Source organism: Strongylocentrotus purpuratus, unplaced genomic scaffold, assembly GCF_000002235.5.
Source record: "Strongylocentrotus purpuratus isolate Spur 01 unplaced genomic scaffold, Spur_5.0 spur5_contig_821, whole genome shotgun sequence".
NCBI classification, from domain to species: Eukaryota; Metazoa; Echinodermata; class Echinoidea; order Camarodonta; family Strongylocentrotidae; genus Strongylocentrotus; species Strongylocentrotus purpuratus.
The window spans coordinates 2,226,808-2,250,898 of record NW_022145526.1 but is presented as its reverse complement, the minus strand read 5'-3'; the positions used below and the strand labels follow the sequence as shown (position 1 = coordinate 2,250,898).

Here is a 24,091-nt window from a genome sequence, read left to right as displayed (position 1 = left end):
TAATATAGAGAGGTCGCAAGTAGCTACAAGTAGTGCAGCGGGCTTTTAAATGCAAAGTTCTCGTATACAGAGCACCATACAACCAACGCAATGGTATATGAATTCAAGATTCAAATTCAAAGTTCTCGTATATGGAGCACTGTTGTTGAGGTTTTGGCTTCGGTCTGTCCTGGCTCCTCTCAGTCTCTACATTGCCATACACGAGTGCGGCAGCGCCTGCTTCCTGCGGATCTGTGACCTCATATGGGTTCTCTTCCGGGTCAAGTGTACGGTAGTCGATCTCTACATTGCCGTACGTGTGGTCCTCTGGTTTCGGGTATGGCAGTTGCTCATAGTTTTCAGTGTGCAGGTATTCACGGATGACATCGTAGACGAAAGCATATTCCTCCTATTATAGACAGCAAATGTTCTAATTTACTACTTGATACTTATTCACATACATACACATGGATATGGGGAAATGAAGATTGGAATATAAAGAATAGAAGAAAGATAATATTGTATAAGGAGGGACATTTATATGTTCACAATGCATGAATTTCCAAGGTTTCAGAGGCTGTATTCCTCACATGTAAACTAACTAGATACGAAACAATAGATTTGACAACGATCACAATATTTCGAGTATATATTTCTATTTAACTTTTCCTATTGTAAACCATGGCACAACAAGAATTTCATTTTACATGACGCAATTATAGATGGTACGAAATTATTTTCTCTCTTTATCTGATAGTATTTTGGGCTTTATCTCTGTTTTGGAAACCACTCGTTTGATGAGTTAAAGGGGTCCAATGTGTATGTAGCAATGAAGCGATACACTGTGCGGAATAAATGCTGGTTTCCTATTTCACAACAATATCGATTTTCTTTTTTTTTTGATTTTTTTTTAATGCATTCTTTTTATGTCTATATGTGACCAGTGTGCTGAAGAAAGTAGTCAGTTTGTCATACCTCGGTTTGAACGAACTGCATCCTGTCAGCTCGCAGTATCTTGACTGTCTGGAAAATATCGACGGAATTTCCCTCAGCTATCTGAGCGATGCACTCCATAGCAGTACAAAACACACCTGTTCGCCCGGCACCACTCCTTGAATTCCAAACAAAAAGTAAACATGTTTGAATTACAGTAATCAAGATTCAATAAGCATTTACTATTTGGTGAATTTATTGTTCAAAATGTAATCCAATAACATTCCTGTTTAGTAATAAAGTTATCATAACTGAAGAGACCTTCTCTAAAGTATTTCAATTCCTGCAGGTTCCTCTCGAGAACCCCTGGCTCTGAGGTATTTATGTTGTACATAATAGCATCTTTAATTAACTGTTGATATGTCTAACAAGCCATTAGGTTTTTAAGTTGCCGATGCAATTTTTTTTTTCAAGAGGTATGCACATTGCATAACTTTAGTAAACATATTATTAAACGTTATAGTTGATTTTGAAATTTGTAGTAACTATTATCTTGTTTGCCAAAAATATCCCTCAACAAAGTACTTATGGGTCAATCCGGTTTCCATGGACTTTGCATCAATTGCGACTGTCTGGGAATAATAAGCATTGAAAAGATCCTGGACTTACAAACAATGGACAAGAATAGAGAATTCTTTCTTGTTGTTAGTGGAACTTTTTACAGCACGGATGAGCTTGATCAATGACCTAGCCCCTAGTTGTTGATCTGATCCATGTTTAGGCCATCCATGGAACTGGTACTGAGTAACGGTGTGACTTGCCTAAAAGACAACGAAACCAAATAATCCGTGGACAATGGATTTATAAGGCGCATTAGAATTTGTCACAAAATTGCATCTTATCTTCGTGTTCTACCAGAAATGGATAATAATGTTACTTTGGCTTTTTACTTTTGGCTTCTATGTTTAAAAAATGAACTAGTTATTTAAAGAAAAGGTCTAGTTCTGACAAAGATTCCCATCCTTTTTTGGCGTGATATCAACAATGGTCAGATATCTCAATGATTTACATTCATCAAGCCGCTTTTCATCCAGTTTGTAAAACCGTTTCGTTGAAATTTATAATGTGGATTGTTAAAAATATTAGGTTGCTCGATCGTTTAAAAAAAATCAAATGGGGGCATCAACGTTCCTTACCCCTTCGTCAGCAATTACTGTCATCGTTAAAAACACATATAAAATAAGACATACGTTGGAGTTTCTGGTAACTTTCATTTGCCGAGTGGTCACGTCGCCATCAGATGATGTTGATAAGGTTGCAACTGAATATGATCCGAACTGAGCCGAGTCAGCATCAGGCCAGTATTGTGCACAACTCTAGAAGGAGCAGAGGTGAGATTATATATAAAACGTAAGTAATGTTGGTCCTTCCTTTTCCGTCCACTCTATTTATCGTGTTTATATTTCTCGCTCTTATCGTTTTCTTTTCTTTCATGGTGCACTGGTTTCCCTGAATCCCTATAACTAGTACATGCATCACTACTTTAAGCCATGTTAGTTTTTAGATGAGCGTTACGGACAGTGTGGAAGACTAGCCCCGTGCGACCTTCTTCTTCTTATTATGATACTACTTCTACTATAGTCTTCTAAAACTACTACTATTACTTCTACTACTACTACTACTACTACTACTACTTCTACTACTACTACTACTACTAATGCTACTCCTACAACTCATACTACTGTTACTACTACTACTACTACTACAACTACTATTACTATTCCTACTTTTACTACGACTACTAATTCTATTACTACTACTACTACTACTTCTACTACTACTACTACTATTACTATTCCTACTTTTACTACGACTACTAATTCTATTACTACTACTACTACTTCTACTACTACTACTACTACTACTACTACTACTATTACTACTGCTTCTACTACTACTACTACTACTTCTACTACTTCTACTACTACTATTCCTACTTTTACTACGACTACTACTACTTATATTACTACTATTACTACTACTACTACTACTACTACTTCTATTACTTCGTTATTATTACTGACAAGGATCTTATCCCCCCTCTTGCGCCACTCTTGGGACATCAATCTTTAAACATCTAAATTGATTATCTTAAAGGTAAAGACCAGTTATGGTCATGCGATTGCATTGTGAAAGAAACGTTGTGGAATCAATCAGAAAAGGTTGATCATCTAGCATCTAGCATCTGCAAGGTTCTTGAATCATCAAAATGATAAGAAATTTGGCCCATTCTTCGTAAAGTTACAAGCACTATACACAGAAATATGTATATGGGACTACCCTATATCTCTCACAGACCATGAGAGAAACAAATTTACCAAATATATGAATTAGTAGGCGATTTCCCGGCAAATTTTTTATCATCATGTATTAGTCAAAACATATTCTTTCACATGATTGGTAATGAGAGCTTCCGTTTCATTTTTTGAAATTGGGGCGTTTCCAATACTGGTCTTTACCTTTAAGGATTATATTTATACGAAAAAAGAAGCAATGCAAAATAGGAAGGTCTATAAATCTCCCAAACTAAAAGTGCGACAAATCATTAACCAACCAAACTTAACAATTGGCATTTATTCGTTCTTCTACCTTATCGTTTTGGCTCTTGTCATTAAGCATGGCGATAGTGGATGGTTTAGAGTTTACGACCATAGACCAGAAATCAGACACAGTGGTTGGCAGCGGCATCTGGGTTGTCACGAATGTGCAGTGGACTCCCTGAAAGATTACGAAAGAATAATTATAATATACGATAATAATAATAGCTCACATTTATTTACATTTATAATGCGCCTGATACTTTGTTTCTAGTCGCAGCATATATTATTACCCCGGTCATCGGATTCAGGCTTGCCCGCAACACAATGTATGTACATTTTCACTCTCCAGGGGAGCATTTCAGCCAGGCGCCATTTTACAAGCGCACACTTGCTAATCCAACCACATTAACTTTCGCATCCGACCGGGTACCCATTTAACACCTGGATGGAGAGTGGCAAATGTAGATCACTGTCTTGCCAAATAACTTAGTGTCGAGGCGGAACTTGAACCGCGGACCTTGTGATCCACAGTCCGGTGACATATCCACTCGACCACGACACCTCTACAACATGAGAACCTCGCTACCTACTTATATTGCCATTAAATGCTACTAGAGCTGCCAGTGTCAGAATATTTGAAGTACATGTACCCTAGGTGGAGAGGGGCTCACTAAATGAACTGTAGCCCCATCCTATATCCCCTTCATGACTAACAATCAATTTCTAATTCCAAGATACTTCATAATAGACATAACAACTCTTATATCTTATATAGTACATTCCATATCATAATGGCGACAGTTTATGTACTTTAAGGGGTAAGGATGGATATACATTTCAATGACAGTGGGTGTCACTATTTAAAGATATGGAAACTGGAAAAGTTTGATTATGATAATTATGACATCCATCTACGTAAAGCGCACATTATACAGTTGTAAAACTCATTTTGCAAGCTTTTGTATTAAAACAAGTCACTAAAATGCGACGAGGCAGCACAAACGAATATTGTTTGTGTTAAGCATCAATAATATCAATAATACTGATAAAAGCACAATATGTTATAATGGCAATTGGTCTACGCTCGTGACGTCTACTGTTTTTGTGTTGGATAGGAGTCAAATGAAGATAATAATAATAATAATAATAATATTCATTTGTAAAGCGCAATAACTATGTGGATATATTCTATTGCGCTGCAAGAGCTCGTAAATTCTGTGCTATACATATTATATGAACAAGTGAGTTTTCAGTTTTGATTTAAAATTATCTAGTGATGGGGCTTTCCTTATTTCTAGTGGTAATTTATTCCATAATCTAGGGGCAGCACAGAGAAATGACCGGTCCCCGAGGGTTACTTTGGTTTTATATGGGGGTATTTGCAACATAAATGTGTCTTGTGTACTACGAAGGTTACGACCACGAGTTTGAGACTTGATATGCAACAATTCAGTAACGTAACTAGGAGTTTGACCATTAAGAGCTTTGTAGACTATCAATAATATTTTAAATGTAATTCTCTGGCGAATTGGCAACCAGTGTAATTCCTTTAGAAGTGGGGTTATTCGAGAGAATTTTGGTAGGCTGCAAATTAGTCGTGCACATGTATTTTGGACCCGCTGCAACTTGGAAATTTGTGAGTCTGTATATGTAGACGGTATTTATTATGTCATTCAATCCTCCAGATATTCCTGACACTAGATTAAATGTAAATTGAATATGCATCACATGTACATTGAATCAATTGACTCAGAAAGATCTTCTCACCTTCATTTGACTAGCATTGATGTAATCTTGATCTGGGGAGTCTAGTATCACACGATTCCTCTGCACTAGAATGGTATGAAAACATGAGAAAACGTTAAACAGCGTTACGCTACAATTAAAAATAAGAAGAGTTTCATTCCAAAAGGAGCTAAATTCACTTTGTGTACTTCTGAGTAAATCGCCTTTTTTATTTCTCCACTTTCCCTTTAGCCATGTACTTTAATGTTGTTATATATGTTAAAGGTGTCAACCTGAACCAATAATATATGATAAGAAAAAAAAAAAATCCTGATTTTTAATACATTTTTAGATTTTTTTTCTCGTGGATTTAGCTCCTTTTGGAATGAAACATGATCTTGTACCTGAAAATGTTCATATTTTCTCAATAAAATCACTGAAATTTTTTAAAATTTAGTAGCAAACCTTTCCTTTTAAATAATGATAGTGAAATCACAACTGAAAAAACCTATCGAAAAGAAAGTAAACAACATATCATAGTTTCATTCCAAAAGGAGCTAAATCCGTTTCATTCCAAAAAGAGCTAAATCCATGTTTAATTCCAAAAGGAGCTAAATCCATGAATCTAAAAAAAAATCATTAAAAATCAGAAATAATTGGTAAATTGTTTTTGTTATCATATATTATTGGTCCAGGGCGTCACCTTTAACATATATAACAACATGAAGGTATATGGCTAAAGGGAAAGTGGAGAAATAAAAAAGGTGATTTACTCAACGTGGATTTAGCTCCTTTTGGAATGAAACCGATTTGGATTTAGCTCCTTTTGGAATGAAACATGATATTGTACCTATATTTTTTCATTCTCCCTGGTGAAATTTTCGAATGTGATATAGTGCATTTTGTCCCCATATAGTATTTTGATAAAATACGGATTTAGCTCCTTTTGGAATCAAGCTCTTCAATATATTCTTTGATGGAGATATATATATATATATATATATATATATGTATTTATTTAAGTTTTGCTATTTAGGTCTCTTTATATACATGCCAGGCATACGGATGGATCCAGGCAGGAATGGGGTCAAGACCCCCCCCCCCCTCCGCCCAGCGCCCCTCCCCTCTCTATCCCCGAGAAAATCTTTCGTGATATCACCTCTCCACCTTCAAGTTACATTGAACGTATCCAAAGCTTTGAGTACCCCCCCCCCCTCCCCCAACCACGACACCATCTCCACCTTGCACCGTTTCCTGACAATCCGTATAGTGTTGTTTCATGTGCCTTTGGCATCGTCATACATCTCACCACGGCGCACAGTGGGCCAGGGAGGAACCAAAGTGCGCCAAAACTCTTGTTTGGGGATTTATTTTTTATAAATCCAGAGGAAATGTTTGGATCTCCAGGGATTTTCGCTTAAATTTTATTACCAACATTTTCTCTGATGTCTAAGCTTTAAGTTGATACCAGATTTGGCTGCCCGATTCTGCCCGTTATTATGTTAGAGCCGTATTTCTTGCAACATTGCCCCGAAAAATGTGTTTATTTTGGTCCGCGGTGTCAGAACAAGTGTCACGCGCCCCCTCGCGCCGTGATTTATGAACACGAATCCTTCATGAAAATCGATACTTACACCAATGTTCAAGACACTCCTATAATGTTTTAAACAAAAGATGGCGCTAGACCGCATTTGACAAGTTTTTTTCCTTTTCTTCCTTTCCCCAATAATATTTCATTTTCTCCATTGCTTTTCACAAACAATAACAAAATCAATACATAAAAAAATCTGCATGTTAATATTATTATATAGAATATGATTTTACATTCACATCTAAATAATACAAATGAACTTTTGCTATTTACATCAAATAAAGGATGAAACATGCATGCATGAAAAAGGCATGAACATAAAAAGACATTTAAGAGAAGAAGAAAAAATGAAAAAATGAAAAATACTTACATACACACATACACACACGTGCACAGACACCCACTTAAAACATGCCTACATTTTGTGGGAATCTCGACCATTATATCAGCCATGTCCATTCCATTGCTTCTATTCGCTTTCCTTATTTTATCTATTCTGCACGAAGCTATTCTAAATTGTCCCACTTTCTAAAATGATATGTGAGTGTACCTCGGTCCCCAGCTAATTTCTTCTCCTCCTTTCTATTTTCTAATAATCTTTTCTTAATCTCCAAATAAGTTGGTGGTTTTTGTCTATTTTTACTATCTATAAATATCATATATTTTATCAAAATTATGATATGATTTAATAACTGTTCCTTCCCTATGTTAAACTCAACTACCCCTACATGGATACCTTTCCAATTTATATTTGTAATCTCTACTAAATTAAATAAATTCCCACACTCTTCCCAAATTGGTTTTACTTTCTCACAAAGACAAAATAAATGCTCATAAGTTTCTTCATATTTACCACAAAAAGAACATAAATTACTATCAACCATTTTAAATGTATATAAATGTAATTTAGTATATATAATATTATAAAGCATTTTAAATTGAAATTCTCTAAGCTTACTATTCAATGTGCACTTTCTAAGTCTTAAAAATATTAGTTGTATATCTTTTCCATGAATATTATAAGTCTGTTCTAAATGTCGTTCTGCATACGATTTTTCTACTCTCTTATTTAATAAAAAAGCGTATATAATTTTTGAGGTTATTTAATCTAACATATATACCTTTTCAAACATAATAATATCCATATCTAATTCCCTATCTATATTTGAGTGAGTATTTTTATTTAAAAATTGTTTCCATGAAGACGGGATGCCAAGAAAAATATGTTGTATTTTACTAATTTCTAAACTATTTAAACCTTTTCTTTGAAATTCCTCATTAGATTTTATATTACCTTCCTTATCAACAATATGATGCAACTTATACACATTTTTGTTAAATAATCCCTCATCAAAAGGAACATGACCATCGATAAAAACAAATCTATTACTATAGATAATCTCATTCCTCCTAGAAACACTTTCCTTTAACAAAAATATTCTCGTAGCCATCCAAACATCCAACATGTCTCTATAAAATGCTGGTAATACTAATTCAGATATACCTACGGTTGCATTATTATAAAATATCAAAATTCCTCCAGCATCTTTAGTTAAATAATTAAAATATTGTTTCCATCCCATGTTTGCATCCCCCGTTAAAAGTCTCTTTACCCACATAATCCTCTGCACTAAAATAAATAAATGAAAGTCCGTTAATCTTAGTCCACCTCTACAATAATCCAAGAACATTACATTTCGCTTTATCTTATCATTTCCTTTCCACAAAAAGTCAAAAACCAGTTTATCCAAATCTGTAAATACCCAATTTGGTACTGGTGTCAGCGCCGATACATAAATCAATTTTGACAAAATAAATGTTTTTATCAATTGAATTTTCCCCATTAAAGTTAAATCTCTTTGTTTCCACCAAGACAACAACTTTTTTATTTTACTCAAAATTTCCTTATAATTTGTCCTTTCCTGAATTTCAACATCTAAAGAAAAATATATACCCAAAATCTTGACCATTTGTACTACTTTACCAAATGGAAGAGCAATATTTTCATTTTGAGAAGGGCCCAACAATAATATAAAAGTTTTTTCTTTATTAATTTTTAATCCAGAATTTCTAGCAAAATTTTCAAACAGTTCCCCCACCTTTTTAAATGAATTTGAGTCCCGAATAAAGAGAGTCATATCATCTGCATAAAGAATTTGTTTTACATGTACGTTATTAAAAGTAAATCCTTGAATTTCAGGGTCTTTATATATTGAACGAGCTAAAATTTCAATACAAAGTATAAACAAATATGCGGACAGGGGGTCCCCCTGTCTAACACCTCTCTTAATATCAAAGTACCCAGTAGATGAGCCCCCATTAAAGACACAACTTTGAGCATTATTATATATAGTCTCCACCCATCTACAAAATGATGGTCCAAAACCAAATGTAAACAAAACCTTCAGCAAAAAAGTATGTGAAACTGAATCGTTGATAAGGAAGGTAATATAAAATCTAATGAGGAATTTCAAAGAAAAGGTTTAAATAGTTTAGAAATTAGTAAAATACAACATATTTTTCTTGGCATCCCGTCTTCATTGAAACAATTTTTAAATAAAAATACTCACTCAAATATAGATAGGGAATTAGATATGGATATTATTATGTTTGAAAAGGTATATATGTTAGATCAAATAACCTCAAAAATTATATACGCTTTTTTATTAAATAAGAGAGTAGAAAAATCGTATGCAGAACGACATTTAGAACAGACTTATAATATTCATGGAAAAGATATACAACTAATATTTTAAAGACTTAGAAAGTGCACATTGAATAGTAAGCTTAGAGAATTTCAATTTAAAATGCTTTATAATATTATATATACTAAATTACATTTATATACATTTAAAATGGTTGATAGTAATTTATGTTCTTTTTGTGGTAAATATGAAGAAACTTATGAGCATTTATTTTGTCTTTGTGAGAAAGTAAAACCAATTTGGGAAGAGTGTGGGAATTTATTTAATTTAGTAGAGATTACAAATATAAATTGGAAAGGTATCCATGTAGGGGTAGTTGAGTTTAACATAGGGAAGGAACAGTTATTAAATCATATCATAATTTTGATAAAATATATGATATTTATAGATAGTAAAAATAGACAAAAACCACCAACTTATTTGGAGATTAAGAAAAGATTATTAGAAAATAGAAAGGAGGAGAAGAAATTAGCTGGGGACCGAGGTACACTCACATATCATTTTAGAAAGTGGGACAATTTAGAATAGCTTCGTGCAGAATAGATAAAATAAGGAAAGCGAATAGAAGCAATGGAATGGACATGGCTGATATAATGGTCGAGATTCCCACAAAATGTAGGCATGTTTTAAGTGGGTGTCTGTGCACGTGTGTGTATGTGTGTATGTAAGTATTTTTCATTTTTTCATTTTTTTTCTTCTCTTAAATGTCTTTTTATGTTCATGCCTTTTTCATGCATGCATGTTTCATCCTTTATTTGATGTAAATAGCAAAAGTTCATTTGTATTATTTAGATGTGAATGTAAAATCATATTCTATATAATAATATTAACATGCAGATTTTTTTATGTATTGATTTTGTTATTGTTTGTGAAAAGCAATGGAGAAAATGAAATATTATTGGGGAAAGGAAGAAAAGGAAAAAAACTTGTCAAATGCGGTCTAGCGCCATCTTTTGTTTAAAACATTATAGGAGTGTCTTGAACATTGGTGTAAGTATCGATGTAAATAGTAAAAGTTCTTTTGTATTATTTAGCTGTGAATGTTAAATCATATTCTATGGAATAATATGAACATGCAGATTATTTTATGTATTGATTTTGTTATTGTTTGTTATTATAAATTTTGTTCTTGTTTGTGAAAAGCAGAAAATAAAATATCATTGAAAACAAAAAAATGATTCAGCCTCGGACCCCAAAAACCCACATTTTCGGGGCAATGTGGCAAGGGAAATCGGCTCTAACATAACAACGGGCAAGATTCGGGCAGCCAAATTTGGTATCAACTTGAAGCTTAGACATCAGAGAAAATGGTGGTATTAAAATTTAAGCGGTACACCGCGGAGATCTAAACATTTCTTCTGGATTTATAAAAAACATGGATAATTAGTCCATTTTTCAGTGAATTAACCTATAATATAACATGAAGATTGTGTTTCTATTAATTTTAACCCATTCATTCAACGAAATGAACTATCAGGAATATGTGAGAGCAATTTCATATCAATAACTTAAAAACTTCATGTTGAATTGAAAGATTTATAAAATAAGTCACTTTTGCACTAAAACTGTGAATATGTAGGATTTTGCTCTTTGAAGTAGTAAATTTATACCCTTATTGTGCATACCGGAATTAAATATTTCACTAAGGTATTCCTCTATGTATTACCTTTCAACAGGGCAAGAAAAAAAATGAAAAAAATAAATCACCCAAACTTAGTTTTGGCGCACTTTGGTTCCTCCCTGGCGTTCTATCGTGCACCAACACAAATACGTATTCAACATTTGTGGGTGGGAGTGTGTGCGTGTGTGTGGTAGTGATTGGGAAAGGGACTCGTTTTGTTGTTCAAGTGATGTGAGGGATCTCCATATACTGTGTACAGGAGCCAAATTGGATTGACATTTTTTTGGGGGGGGGGGGGGGGTGGGGAGGGGGCGGGGCAGAGGATTTTAAATGAGGGAAGGACACGTTTGTGACTGAGGGAGATTAAAGGGGTGACATGTTGTGTTCACCCAATTTCAATGACATCCCTGCAAAAAAAAAACGCATATTAAAGAGCGACTCATTTCATTACAACGTCGATTACGGTCCGGAGTTCAACTTGGGTATTCCACAAAATATGTTAAACTGTTAAGCATTAGGTTTGAGAATGTTTATATAGCACGATTTGTTTGTATATCCTAACATTACTTACATGGTAGATTGTTTCCGTATCTATTCTTTGGTTGATTATCTGGTGTGCGTCCGGATCTTGTTCGAGAAGGCGGAGGATCTGGACAGAGGCTCTTCAAAGTCTGATTAAAATCATAGAGTGTGATATTTCATGTACATAACGAATTACTTTAATAATAATCATCTTTGGTGCTGGTATATGTTGTTACACTTGCACACATATATATTCAGCTTTAATGTTACCTACGGTCATACTGCACATTTTATCCACCCCCATGGAAGTTTCAGGGTGCTAATACAATTGTCTGATTATCTACTAGCTGCCTCAAGGCTCTAAAAGCACTCAAGGAATTACAGTTACTTCCTAATAAGTATTAATTCACTAAGCCTAATTAGTTTAGATAGTGCTGCGAGTCGGATTCGGAAAAACCCCACCATTCATTTGATTCACAGTTCAGAGATTCACGGATCACGTCATCATTATATTTTCAACCTAAGAGCGTAGTAGCTGGTTTATGAATGGGATACTTTCTGTTTTTCCATAAGTGGTTCCACTGGACACAGGGTATTCTGAAAAAGTAGTTCCGTTGAAACCAAGATATAATGCCCCCCTCCTCTCTCTCTCTCTCTCTCTCTCTCTCTCTATATATATATATCTTTCTCTCTTCCATGTTTCCTGAATCTTCCGTCCATACATGTAGGCTTTTCATGAAAGGAGAGGTGGCGAAAGAACTATATAGGGCTCTAGGGTGAGAACCTACCATTGGCAGACGACCTTGGAGATAGATATAAGCTAAAGGACGTACTGTCTGTAGACATTAATTAACGATCAACCTATGTAGATAATTGGTAAATGTGTTACCTCGAACTCCTTGGTCATCTTGGACCGTCCACTTCCACCAACTGAAGTGTGTAAGTCTTGTAGATGATCAGTGAAATGAATGACAGGGATCAGGGTATTCCTCCAGAGAAGATCCTCAAGGACAGCCCCGTAGATGAAGGCATACTGCTCCTGTATTCATTTAAGGAACGAATGCTTCAAAATTGTTATCAATTCCATCTCATCTACTAACACATCTCAGATTTACGACATGCGAGATTACGTGTGCATAATAACTGAAGAGTAGAACAAGCAATATCTTATGCGCATTCCTCGTTAATGGTCTTGATATCAAATACAATTCCTTTCATACATAGTTGATTTAAATCTACACAAAGAAACAAGAAATGATTGAAAATGTACATTGGTATAGGGGGATTTTTTTTATCATTCAAGATTAAAATAGTACCAACAAAATCTGTTTTATACGTCACAAAAGAAAATATGACCAAACAAAATAAAAATGTTTACATTTATATGCATAGTGATATTCTTTTTAATTCCACATATGTCACATAGATTAATCATAAATCCAATCTCCGCAAAAATATGCACGCATTAGATTGGAATCCATCGGTCTTATTGGTGTCTAAACTGAAAAGATAGTGTGTCAAACGGCAGTAGCAGTTGATGTATGTTTTGAGAGGTAACCGACCTGTGTTTGGACCATGTATGGTCGTTTCTGTCTGATGTTCGTTACGAAGTTGAAGACATCTACCATTCTAGTTCTCTTGGCGTGAGCTACGACGCTATCAATACTGATCACCACGCCTGTTCGACCAACACCGGCACTGGATAGAAAAAGTAACCAGTCATGTTGTTGCAATGTGAATTTCTTGTTTTTTTTAAAGTATAAAGTTGCATTCTCTGCAGATTTAACGAAGTCCACGCACACTAGCTATTGAACGATACAACAAAAGTTAGCAAATTTTTCAAGCATTATCAGTTGAAATATGCATAAGTGTGGAACACAATGTTTCCATGCAGTATAACCCGAGCATTATCCATCTTCTTTTAAGAAGCTCGATTTTGGTTCAAATGGACTGTTACCATTTCATATTCTATCATTGTTGTTGAATTTCTAAAAGAATTTAATATTACCTAAATCTTGAAGACCCATTAATAGGCCCTTGCCAATGTCAATTGCCTTGATTGTGCATCATCTTTAAAAAAGAGTGAGCATTACGATGGGCGTTGTGGCGTGCGCCTGTAACCCAGCTAACGGTGGAAGTAATAGATTGCTTCAGCCGAGGGCCCAGGTTCGAAACTGAGTCACGTCTTTAGGATGATGACGTTATCAGATCGGTCCCCAGACGTAAATAACCACATCTGATTGATTAACGTCTGTAAAAACCCAACACACACACACACACACACACACGATGACATGCTACGTAATCTGAACATAATATCTAAAAGCAATACAATGAAATATCAAAATTGACATTGAGTTGATTTCTTTAAAGTCTTGACTATGGCGTTTGTGGGATCCTTTTTTTCAGATGAAAATGGCCAAGAAGCCTACCTGCAATGGATGATCAGAGGATGAGTGTTCTGTCCATGATCAGCTCTGACTTCCTTGATGAACTGGAGCAGTGATGAGGTATGTTTAGGAACACCCTTGTCAGGCCACTCTGTGAAGTGGAACTGAGTGACGGTCCTGTAGTCGTCACCCTAGTTAGGGGAGCAACACATTTCATGTACGGTGAGAATGAATGGATTTAAATGGAACTTGTATACCGATTATCAATCCGTTTTGTTGTCAATGGTGTCACTTTTGTTAGTGTTTCCATGACTAAACTTAGTTGATGACAACTTGAATCAGATAAACAAAAAACTACGTCAAGATAAATAGTAATCAAAAATAAATATTCTACCGAATCCCAATTTGTATACGTTATCAGATAATTCACATTATATTTTACTCCTTATCTGCATGAAAGGGAAAATTCATGCAAATTTACAAGAAATATTTTATTATATTTGGGTCAAAGGTCCAAAACAGGGAATATTTCCTTTAAAACATAAACTTTGCTGCTGTAGTGTTTATTATAAAGCCAATACTATTCACGTTAATGCTGCAGTCACAAAGGAAACATATTCGAAGAAAGACCATTAAAATTGCAATTTTCGTAGACATTATCCAAGTCATCACAATGTATAAATTATCTTATGCTTACATATTAAAGGCATCGTTTAACAATGTTAAATCTAAGATGCAAGGCCCTGTCTGTGATATGATGTAAGGGTGCCCTACACAAAATCGCGCTTCAAAATGATCAAGAAGTGCCTCAAAAAGTAAAAATCTTTGAGTGACCGGTTTTACCATACTCGTTTCCCCCAAATACACTGTAGTGTTGTGAATACCATTTGGCAAACGCACAATTTGGTTTCGATCTCCAATCATAAATATCTTCATAATAAGACAGGCGTTCGGCTTGTAAAAGTCATGGGGCCTGACTGACCTAAAGGTTTATAATCATCATTGCAGCATGAGCTTACTCCATGATATTGTTTCAGAATTTGAGACAAAGTCACCGGATCCCTTTAAGTACAATTTGACTGGTTGTGAACTTCTAACCGAAGGAGAGACAGAAAGGGCTCACAATGTTACGTAATAATATATATGCAGATATTACTAATGAACCTACCTTTCTCATTCCCATTTTCCGTTTAACTCCACCTGTGCACGCTTCCAGTGACACCAGCTCCAGTTTGATATTTCCAAACACCACTGAGTCACCTTCTTCATTAGGCCAATACTGGCGGCATTTGATCTATTCCAAGCAATCAAACAGAAATAAGTCAGATCAAAGAACTGCAGGCTTTTATCTGACCAGAAACAGATGACGTATTGTGGAGTTCTTGTGTAATACTAATAATGATATGTATTTATGTAGCACTTTGTAAGAAATACCGTTTTTAAGCGCTTTACTGAAACTATTACCCCGGTCATCAGAATTATTCACGCAGAATGTGCACCATCTCCACCAACTGGGTAGTTTTCCTCCAATTATTATAAATTAGGGGTGTACCTAATGTTATCTGTGTCTATATAATCAGGGGTCACGATCAACAGATATGTGTATACTTTAATATACAAAAATCATTCATTTATATATTGGAAGCATAATTTGAGATTCACATCGTTCTTATAGTGATTATGGTCAGGAATGTTTAGTGGTGACCCTGGTAACAAAATAAAAGGGATTTTGAAACAATATTACGAAAAATACCTTAGCAACCCAAGTGTTGATTATTCATGAAGAAGGATGTTAAAGCTGAAATTTTAGTAATTAATTCGACTGGAAATACTATTGACTGACCTTATCTCCTTCCTGGAGCTTCGTTACCATGGCAATAGTCGTCACATTTTCCTGCCAGACCATCCTCCAAAAATCATCCATTGACGCATTGTTGGGTCCTTGAAAATACAATTATTATCTGATTTTATGTTTTGATTTGATTTGATTTTCTTCTGCATTCATGTAAGTATACAATTTTCGATAACAATAATAAAGTACAAGTATTTTTCTGACAATAAATCAAGTAAGCAAATACATATATATAAATCGTTATTTAAAAAACAAAACAAATTGATAAACTGTCATGAATACTAAATTTCCCCAAACAATATAAAACATTATCAAATTATTTGCGAAAGAAGGACTGTCAATTTAAGCAGATTACTACGACAGCCACAGAAAAAAACTCATGAAATAGATTAACACGTTTATTAAGCAGAAACGGATAGGTAATTGAAAATACAAATTTTGATGATATTGACAATGTAGATGATGATGATGATGATGATGATGACGATGATGATAATGATTCGAATGAAAGAAGGGATGACATTATGATAAAGAATGATGAGTTGACACAGATTATGGCTCATCGGAAAATCAAGGTTTCCATAGGTTTATGGCAATGACTAATGTCTTACGTCAATCTAGTTTTTGCGTTTATACAAGAATAAAATATTTACTTCACAGTAACATAAAAATACATGTATTTTAATTTGTATTTATAATTTACTTCTTTTTAAACTTGACGGAGAAATTAGAATAGACATACCTTGTGATGCAATGTAAGCCTTGTCATTGTCAAAACTCTGTTATTGAAAAAAGGGGATAATTGATAAGTTTATCAAAAGTACATCAAAATAAAACTTAATTTATATCAAACCTTGAGGGAATCTTTTTGTCTCTGTTTATAACACTGCTTTCTCTTAGGATTTTTATTTTTTGTTTAATTGATAAGAAAAAACATACAAATTCAAGGCATATCCGGAATTAATTTACAGCTTCAACCAATGTTGGGGTCTCCATTACTTGTTTATTGGGTGTGTTCGTGTGTGCATGCGAACGTGTGTGTGCGCAATTGTATACACGGGTGTGTGTGATTGTGTGTGGAATAAAGATCTGGCGTAGAAAACGTGTATTCTACTTCAAGGACTCCGTCAACTCATGCTACTTCATGTAATTCAACCTTATCATTTTCATGGCCTGCAAATGGGACATAGTACCTTTAAAGGTAGTGTATCCATTTTGCAGCCAACATCGAATTCTGTAGAACTTTGCAGGAATTATGAATATGTCACGTATGTCCTATCTGTGAAATTTAAACGCCCTAGCATTCACATTATGCAAGGAAACCAGTTTACTTTCTAGACGTCACTGTCAGACACTATTGAGTGACTGACTTTTTTGGGGTGGTAATAACATGCATGAAATGAGCTGTAGGCCTACAAGAGTTCATGAGTATTTGTCCACATCACTTGCCCACTTCTTGTAATGAGCAAAATTGAGCTGATTGAATCTTTACGCAGCACAAAAAGTACGACCATTCGGTACAAAGGTCTGAAAATCAGACTATTTAATTGAACGACCGCGGTCGCTAAATTCGATCCGACAACTAACGTTCGTTATTTTCACCCCAAAAAGGCATTTTCAAGCCTTTATGTTTTGAGGGAAGTACTAAATTAGTTTTATATTATGAAAAGCCATTGTATTTTAACCTTTATTACTGTTTTGGCCGCAAATAAGACGTAGTACTTTTAACACAACAATATTTTATTTGTCTTTTATTCTGTTGCATAATTTGGTTCATATTTTTCATATGGGACGCTTCCTTCACCGACAATCCACTTTTAATTAAAGCATCATAATGAAATTACATTGTAATGACAATGTTTTTACAAATCAATGCTTAGCTAGATTGATACATGCCACCTTACTTACGGGAATGTAAGAAGCGTTGAAGTAGTCGGAATGAGGATCATTGTCGATGACTTGTAACTTCACCCTCGCCGAATCATCTGGATAAAAGATAGAATATTAAAACAAATCAAGCCAGCTAGTAGTATTTAACGAACAGTTATTTGTTTAGTCATTTTCCTAGTTTATCTTTGTTTTCATTTTCAGGTAGAGTAGATTACAAATTATAGTGACCATTCAAATCAGTAATCACTATTGGTATTCAAATGCAGAGATTTGTTTACGGATATCAACTATCTTATTTTTTTATTGAGAGTGCAATTGTACATGCAACATTTCTTTAGAGAAAAACTATTTCAAATTAATATTCTATATATATAATCATGACATTGAATTGATAGCATACATCATTACACACATTGTTACAATTTAAATCATACGAATTGTGGTGCTCCGTAAATACATCAGCATCAGCTTTATTGAAGCACGCTTGTATAACTATCCCTAACAAGTCAACAATATAATACAGTCCAGGATATTTGTTGTACTCACATGGCAAAATATTCTTGTATCTGTTTTTCGTGAAGTTGATCTTCTCTCGAGCCACGGTCTGAGGATAGATGTCTGGGCCAGGTAAGTCCTAGGAAACAAAGGAGATATAGACTCAGGTTTAGTTAATTGTTTCACATTTTAAATTCAATAATGTTTTCAGAAAACACTACAAAGATGAAGGCTACTAGTTTTCGAGACTAGAACAAACATCGGTTTGATTGCATACAGTAGGAAAGGAAATGTTGCGGTTAAGAAGAGAAAAATATGGAGGAGCCTAAGGTGAAAAATGATATTATAATGCCCACGGCGATAGACTTCCTGTATGATTTGTTTAATGTTTCGTTACAATTCATACGAGGAACTTGGAAAGATCATTTAAGGATATTGAATCTCGAACGGCATGACATAATGGAACAGCGACTGATCCAGTACAGTGCAGAGGGTTTGCCCCCCAGTGTTCTCAACAGCACATGAATACATTAAAGGTTATACAAAGTTTTGGGAATTTTAAACATTTTGTGGATAGTGATTCTTTACAATTTTGATACATTTGAATGCCCCCGTGAATGTATTATAAGCACTAGAAAATTTAGCCCCTAAAACACTTCTGCTTTCGGGAAAAATTGAATATAAGAATTTACCGGTGCTCCCGGTAAATTTTGATTTCAAATAGCGACTACGGCCGTACAATGGTAGCTGCGACCATAACAATCTCAGAATATGTAGTTGTGATATATAATTTCCAAACGGAAATGGCTAATCGGTCGATTTTAGTCAAGAAACATTGTTTTATAGCTTAATTAATATCTTGACCTTGAGAGGGAGCTATACAACATAAAGAGTTTATTATCTAAAATTTCACAACTGTAGACTCGATTTCAACTGCGACAACGATCACTGAATATTGTAGGATCGCATATGCTTGCAATATGTTCATTTAAACCAAATTCATGACCCCATACCAAAACTTTGTATAACATTTAAGGCTACGTGCAGCGCATATTTGCGTGCCAAAAGAATGTTTCATGCGTAAAACCTTAAAAAGAAAACATGTTGCATGTTGAGAGGAATTGTCTGCATTTAACCTACATGAAATTCCTGGGAGAAGAGCGCAGTGTGTCTGTTCTTGTTGACGAACGCAGGAAACTGAGCCATGGGTATCGGTTGTCGTGTGGCAAAAGGTTTGTTGCTGGATCTTTCAGGAGATCCATCGGTTGAATCGAGGTCTAGGGACTTAGTTGCCCGTACAAAGGGCTTGACGACTACAGCTGGTTTAGGTCTCGTGCTCCTTGAATGTGTTTGGTCTGGGTTCGAAACAGAGTCGTGTCCACTGTAGTCGTTTCCTGACACAATACATACAGAATTAGAAATAGTCAAATGTACTCCTTTTCAAAATAATAATCTTTTAAAGTCCACTCTAAATTTTATTAAGTTAAACCGAAAATGGAAATTCTATTTGCCCAATTGATCGTGAGCCCGGCAGCCACTGAGCAGCGCCAGATCGATGTTGCTCTATCCCTTATTGTTGAACTCCAAACAAGGTAGCAGCAACTCCCGCCTTTTACGTCTTTTGGTATGACGCGGCCGGGGTTCGAACCCACGACCTCCGGGTTGTGAGGCGGACGCTCTACTGACTGAGCCAACACACCGGTGATAGGAAGAGGCCTAGGGTGGCACAACAAAGGATCAGCCTATGTTCAGCAAATAACCAAATAAATTCATAGTTCTTCCAAAAGGTTGCCTTGTTCGTGGCATTATGAAACAGTCCAGGGCATAACTTGAATTGTAAGAATTCTACGGGGCTAGACAAAACAGAATATGTAGGCTCTTCGTTGTCAATGACATTGTCGCTCCATGCTATTATGATGATTATACTTTTTGCACCTGATCATGATACTTACGATAAAACATGGGCCTACCTTCTAATGACGTGTCGTGGAAACCAGCTGGTGCCTGATATTGGTCCTCTACGTTTCCTTTTTTAGACGGATTACTATCATTCCTTTGAAAAGATAAGAAATTTTTTCAGTGCGAATTACGAGAAGCGAACAATACGTGATGAGAAGAGACGAGAGCTAGTAAATACTAGGCTTTTAGAAGAATTTTATCGGTAGATTATTCCCTAAAGAGGGAAATGGAGAATTAATAGAGTGTTGTCAGACATTAATTTTCAAATTTTCCTATTGTGCCTAGTTTCCACTTGCATCGAAAGTATGGTAGTACTCATGGTGGATTACAGTATAATTACGGTATAAGTGAGTGACAGCATTGTACATGGAAATTTCTTTGTACATGGAAAGACTGAAAAGTTGAAATATTTCACGAACCTTCGTCGTTTGAACACAATGATGACTACGATGATGATAATCAGAATAAGCAGAATGGCGCCCACGGCTCCCCCAGCTGCCGGTGCTATAGGAGCGCCACCCAAACCCCCCTCATCTGGTCCAATCATCATTGGAGTCGAAACGGTTGATGAACTCGGTGTCGTTGTTGGCACAACTCCATTTGGGATGAAATGAAATCATACATTTTAATTTTTCTTCAATAATTTTTAAAAATTTGATTTGCCAATATGTTTCTATTTAATCCCAGTATGGAAAAAATATATATTCCGCCACTAATAAGAAAGAAAATGGGCTTTTTATTGATCGCAACTTTTCAAATTAATAACTTTCCTATTTTTAATCGAAATTCGTTCAAACCTGCTCCTCTCATTTTTCTGCTCCCATTAAAACTTTTTATCATCGTAGACTTACCCCTCAACATTTTGAGAACACGTATATCATTATTTTCAACATCACATTTATTACAGCTAAAAAGCAAGCGCGTTTAAGTTAGAAGAAATAGCATAACATAATTGCAATTGTATTTCAGTTTTGACGCTGTATATTAATTTATGAAGAGATGAGAGGACCCCGAAGCGTATCAAGTTGGACAGTACAAATTATGTCTGCAAAGTGTTTGCATATTATTTAGATTTTTCCCCATTTATTCAGAGAGCATTTCATATCTGTAAATGTATGGCCGAGGGCAGCTATCCGTAAATATATCCCCTGTTATTAAACTGTTATGAACACAATCGCAGAGGCTTTTGAAAAATCATCCTGGAGCAAATCCGATTGCTTGAAATGTTTGAACACTTTAATGACGCATTTTATAATCTTTTCCATGGGATATGTAAAGAGGTATTGAAATCGCCCTGAGTTGATTCTTGAAAGTCTTTGCAATGGTGTTTAAGATACTGGAAATGGGTTCATTCTAATATTCAAAGCAATCCTTATAATTTCATATGTTTTATCTTGATATCTCACACCATTCAGAGAAAGAGGCAGGGGTAGACAGGTAGAGAAATAGAGATAAAAGAGAGAGAGAGAGAGAGAGAGGGAGAGGAGGAGGGGAGGGGAGAGGGGGAGAGGAGGGATGAAGGAAGGGATGTTGGGAGATGGTCAAATTATGAAAGGAAATGACTCAGCAGGGGGAAATAGATTATAGAACCTACTTTTTTCAGTTGTGAATGTCAATGCTGCTCCTTGTGCTCCTTCACCGTTGATACCATCCCGTATCGCTGCAATATGAACAGAGTACGTTGATCCTGCTTCAAGTCCACTGACGTTATACATGACCATCTCAGTGGCATTCTCAGCAGACCTCTTCGATACGGAACGGTCCGTATTGTTTACCATGCTTGAAGGTTGTACTTCTTTAGTCAACACGATAATGTTATCTGATCGTACGTATATCTTGTATCCAACAATAGGTCCGTCCCCGGTATCAGAGCTTGGGTCCCATTGCCTCCAACCAATGACTGCATGGTAGGATCCAGATTCAAGTAGTTCTGGTACACCATTATAACTTGGTAAAACTGCAAAGTGTAAACAAATAAACACAGAAAAAGTGGGTAAAATATAGCACTCATTTATTGTAACGCATTGGCTCCTTCCTCCCTATCCGCCCAGAAAGTAAAAGAACAAAACAAACAGGAGGTAACGAAACCATAAATTGTACCACGATAACTTGTAACTAGTATTTCACTATACTGTACCTGCAATTTATTTCAAGATATTAATATGGGACATAATCTTTTGCAATCAATATGTGAAATATTCGAAATAATATAACCATACGTGCATCCTGGAAAATGACCTAGCTGAAAACACGTTTACAATTCTGGATAAATCATGACAGTAGACCAATATCAAAAACTGAACTTAAAGTAAAATACAAAGCTGATCATGATTTATCATGCATGGAAAGCTTTTCATGTGTTACATGTACTCGTTTTTAAAATCCATAGACCATTTTAAAACTTGTAGAGTACAACGTGGAAACTCTTCCAATAAACTGCTATGGGGTCTGCTTACCAAAGAAATCTCTTGGAGGCAGCCTTACGAAAGCAAACTCTGAGGAACTGTCAGGTGCCCCGACGAAGCAGTAAATTGGTTCTTCTGGTCCCATATACTTGTGGATATATGAATTATTGATGGTTGTTCCTGATGTATTAGAGCTAACATGAGTTATCCAGGGTTCCGTAAAAGACGTCCCTACATCTGCCTTCACATAATCAGAGAGAAGATTTTGCCCTGATGACGCTGTGAAGGAACAGGAGAAGATCGCCACTCCTGGGTTGGTCTTTTCCAAGCTCGTCTCAAAACGATCTAAATTTGGTGAAAGAACACAACAGCATTGTGAAACGTGGATCACAGTTTAACAGACAGATGGAGAAGAAGAGAGAAATAATCCAGGGGAATGACACAATTTTAAACACTTTCAAAAAATGAACTTATAGGCAATATCTTTATCAACTGTATAGCGAACATTCATAAACTTCTTTCGGATTTTCTAACATGTCATAGTCATGAATTAGTACAATCAATAGGTGATGAGGATAGGTAATTGCACACAATTATGAGGGCTGAACAGTGACGGTAAGCTTCAAATTAAAATATTTATTCTTCTGTTCGTCACTGCTTGAATAATATAAGCAGCTCATAATTATTACTGAAAGTATTTTTGTTTAATGAAAACAGTTTTAATACGGAGAAACGAATTATGTTGCAGACACATATTTCCTTCAACATCAGTTACCTGTTTGGCATTGATCCCCCATCCATCTTGGATGACAGGTGGATGACAAACAATCACCAGTCAGAAATTTACAATCCTCAACACCGCCAGAACAATGGCATGTCTTCAAACAAGAGCTGAAACATCCTGAAACTGAACAAGATAAATACATACATACATAACTAGAGTTTAAATTGAAAGTAATAAAGGGATATCACATAATATTATTTTTTTTATTTTATAAAATAAACATTTTGCCGAACGTATACAATTACTAAGCATTTACAAGTAGTTTTGGTAGCAAATCATAATAGTAATACAATAAACAAGATAAACAATGCGTATTCAGAGTTGTTGATTATATGGATATCTTAATGACGACATATCAATGTATTTTAAAAATTGTTAGAAATATACATCGGAAGGGATTTCTTAAATGGCTAAATTAATTGCTAAATTTATAAAAAGGTAACTTTGTCTCAGATTCTGAAACAAAATCAAGGATTTAGCTCATGCTGCAAGGGTAATTATAAACTTTTAGGTCAGTCAGGAACTCCATGACTTTTACAAGCAGATCGCCTGTCCGATTATCAAGATATTTATTATTGGAAATCGAAATCAAATTTTGCGTATTCCTATCAGTATTCATAACACTACAGTCAACTGGGGA

General features: G+C 35.3%; 1 protein-coding gene across 1 annotated transcript; it reads right to left on the bottom strand.

Annotated features, from left to right (window-relative positions):
- LOC115918516 (receptor-type tyrosine-protein phosphatase epsilon-like) lies at window positions 1-23,571 on the bottom strand. The gene is made up of 21 exons (XM_030981498.1): window positions 23,443-23,571; window positions 22,719-23,012; window positions 21,857-22,219; window positions 20,682-20,856; window positions 20,274-20,356; window positions 19,444-19,697; window positions 18,355-18,442; window positions 17,827-17,903; window positions 16,661-16,697; window positions 15,910-16,007; window positions 15,235-15,360; window positions 14,109-14,257; window positions 13,239-13,374; window positions 12,566-12,715; window positions 11,726-11,825; window positions 5,280-5,344; window positions 3,562-3,690; window positions 2,163-2,288; window positions 1,582-1,733; window positions 955-1,090; window positions 1-388 (listed from the first exon to the last, which is right to left on the bottom strand). Exons 1-21 carry the CDS (start codon window positions 23,462-23,464, stop codon window positions 104-106), a joined length of 3,045 nt encoding a protein of 1,014 aa, XP_030837358.1. The 5' UTR covers window positions 23,465-23,571; the 3' UTR covers window positions 1-103.
- Window positions 23,572-24,091: the final 520 nt, after the last annotated feature.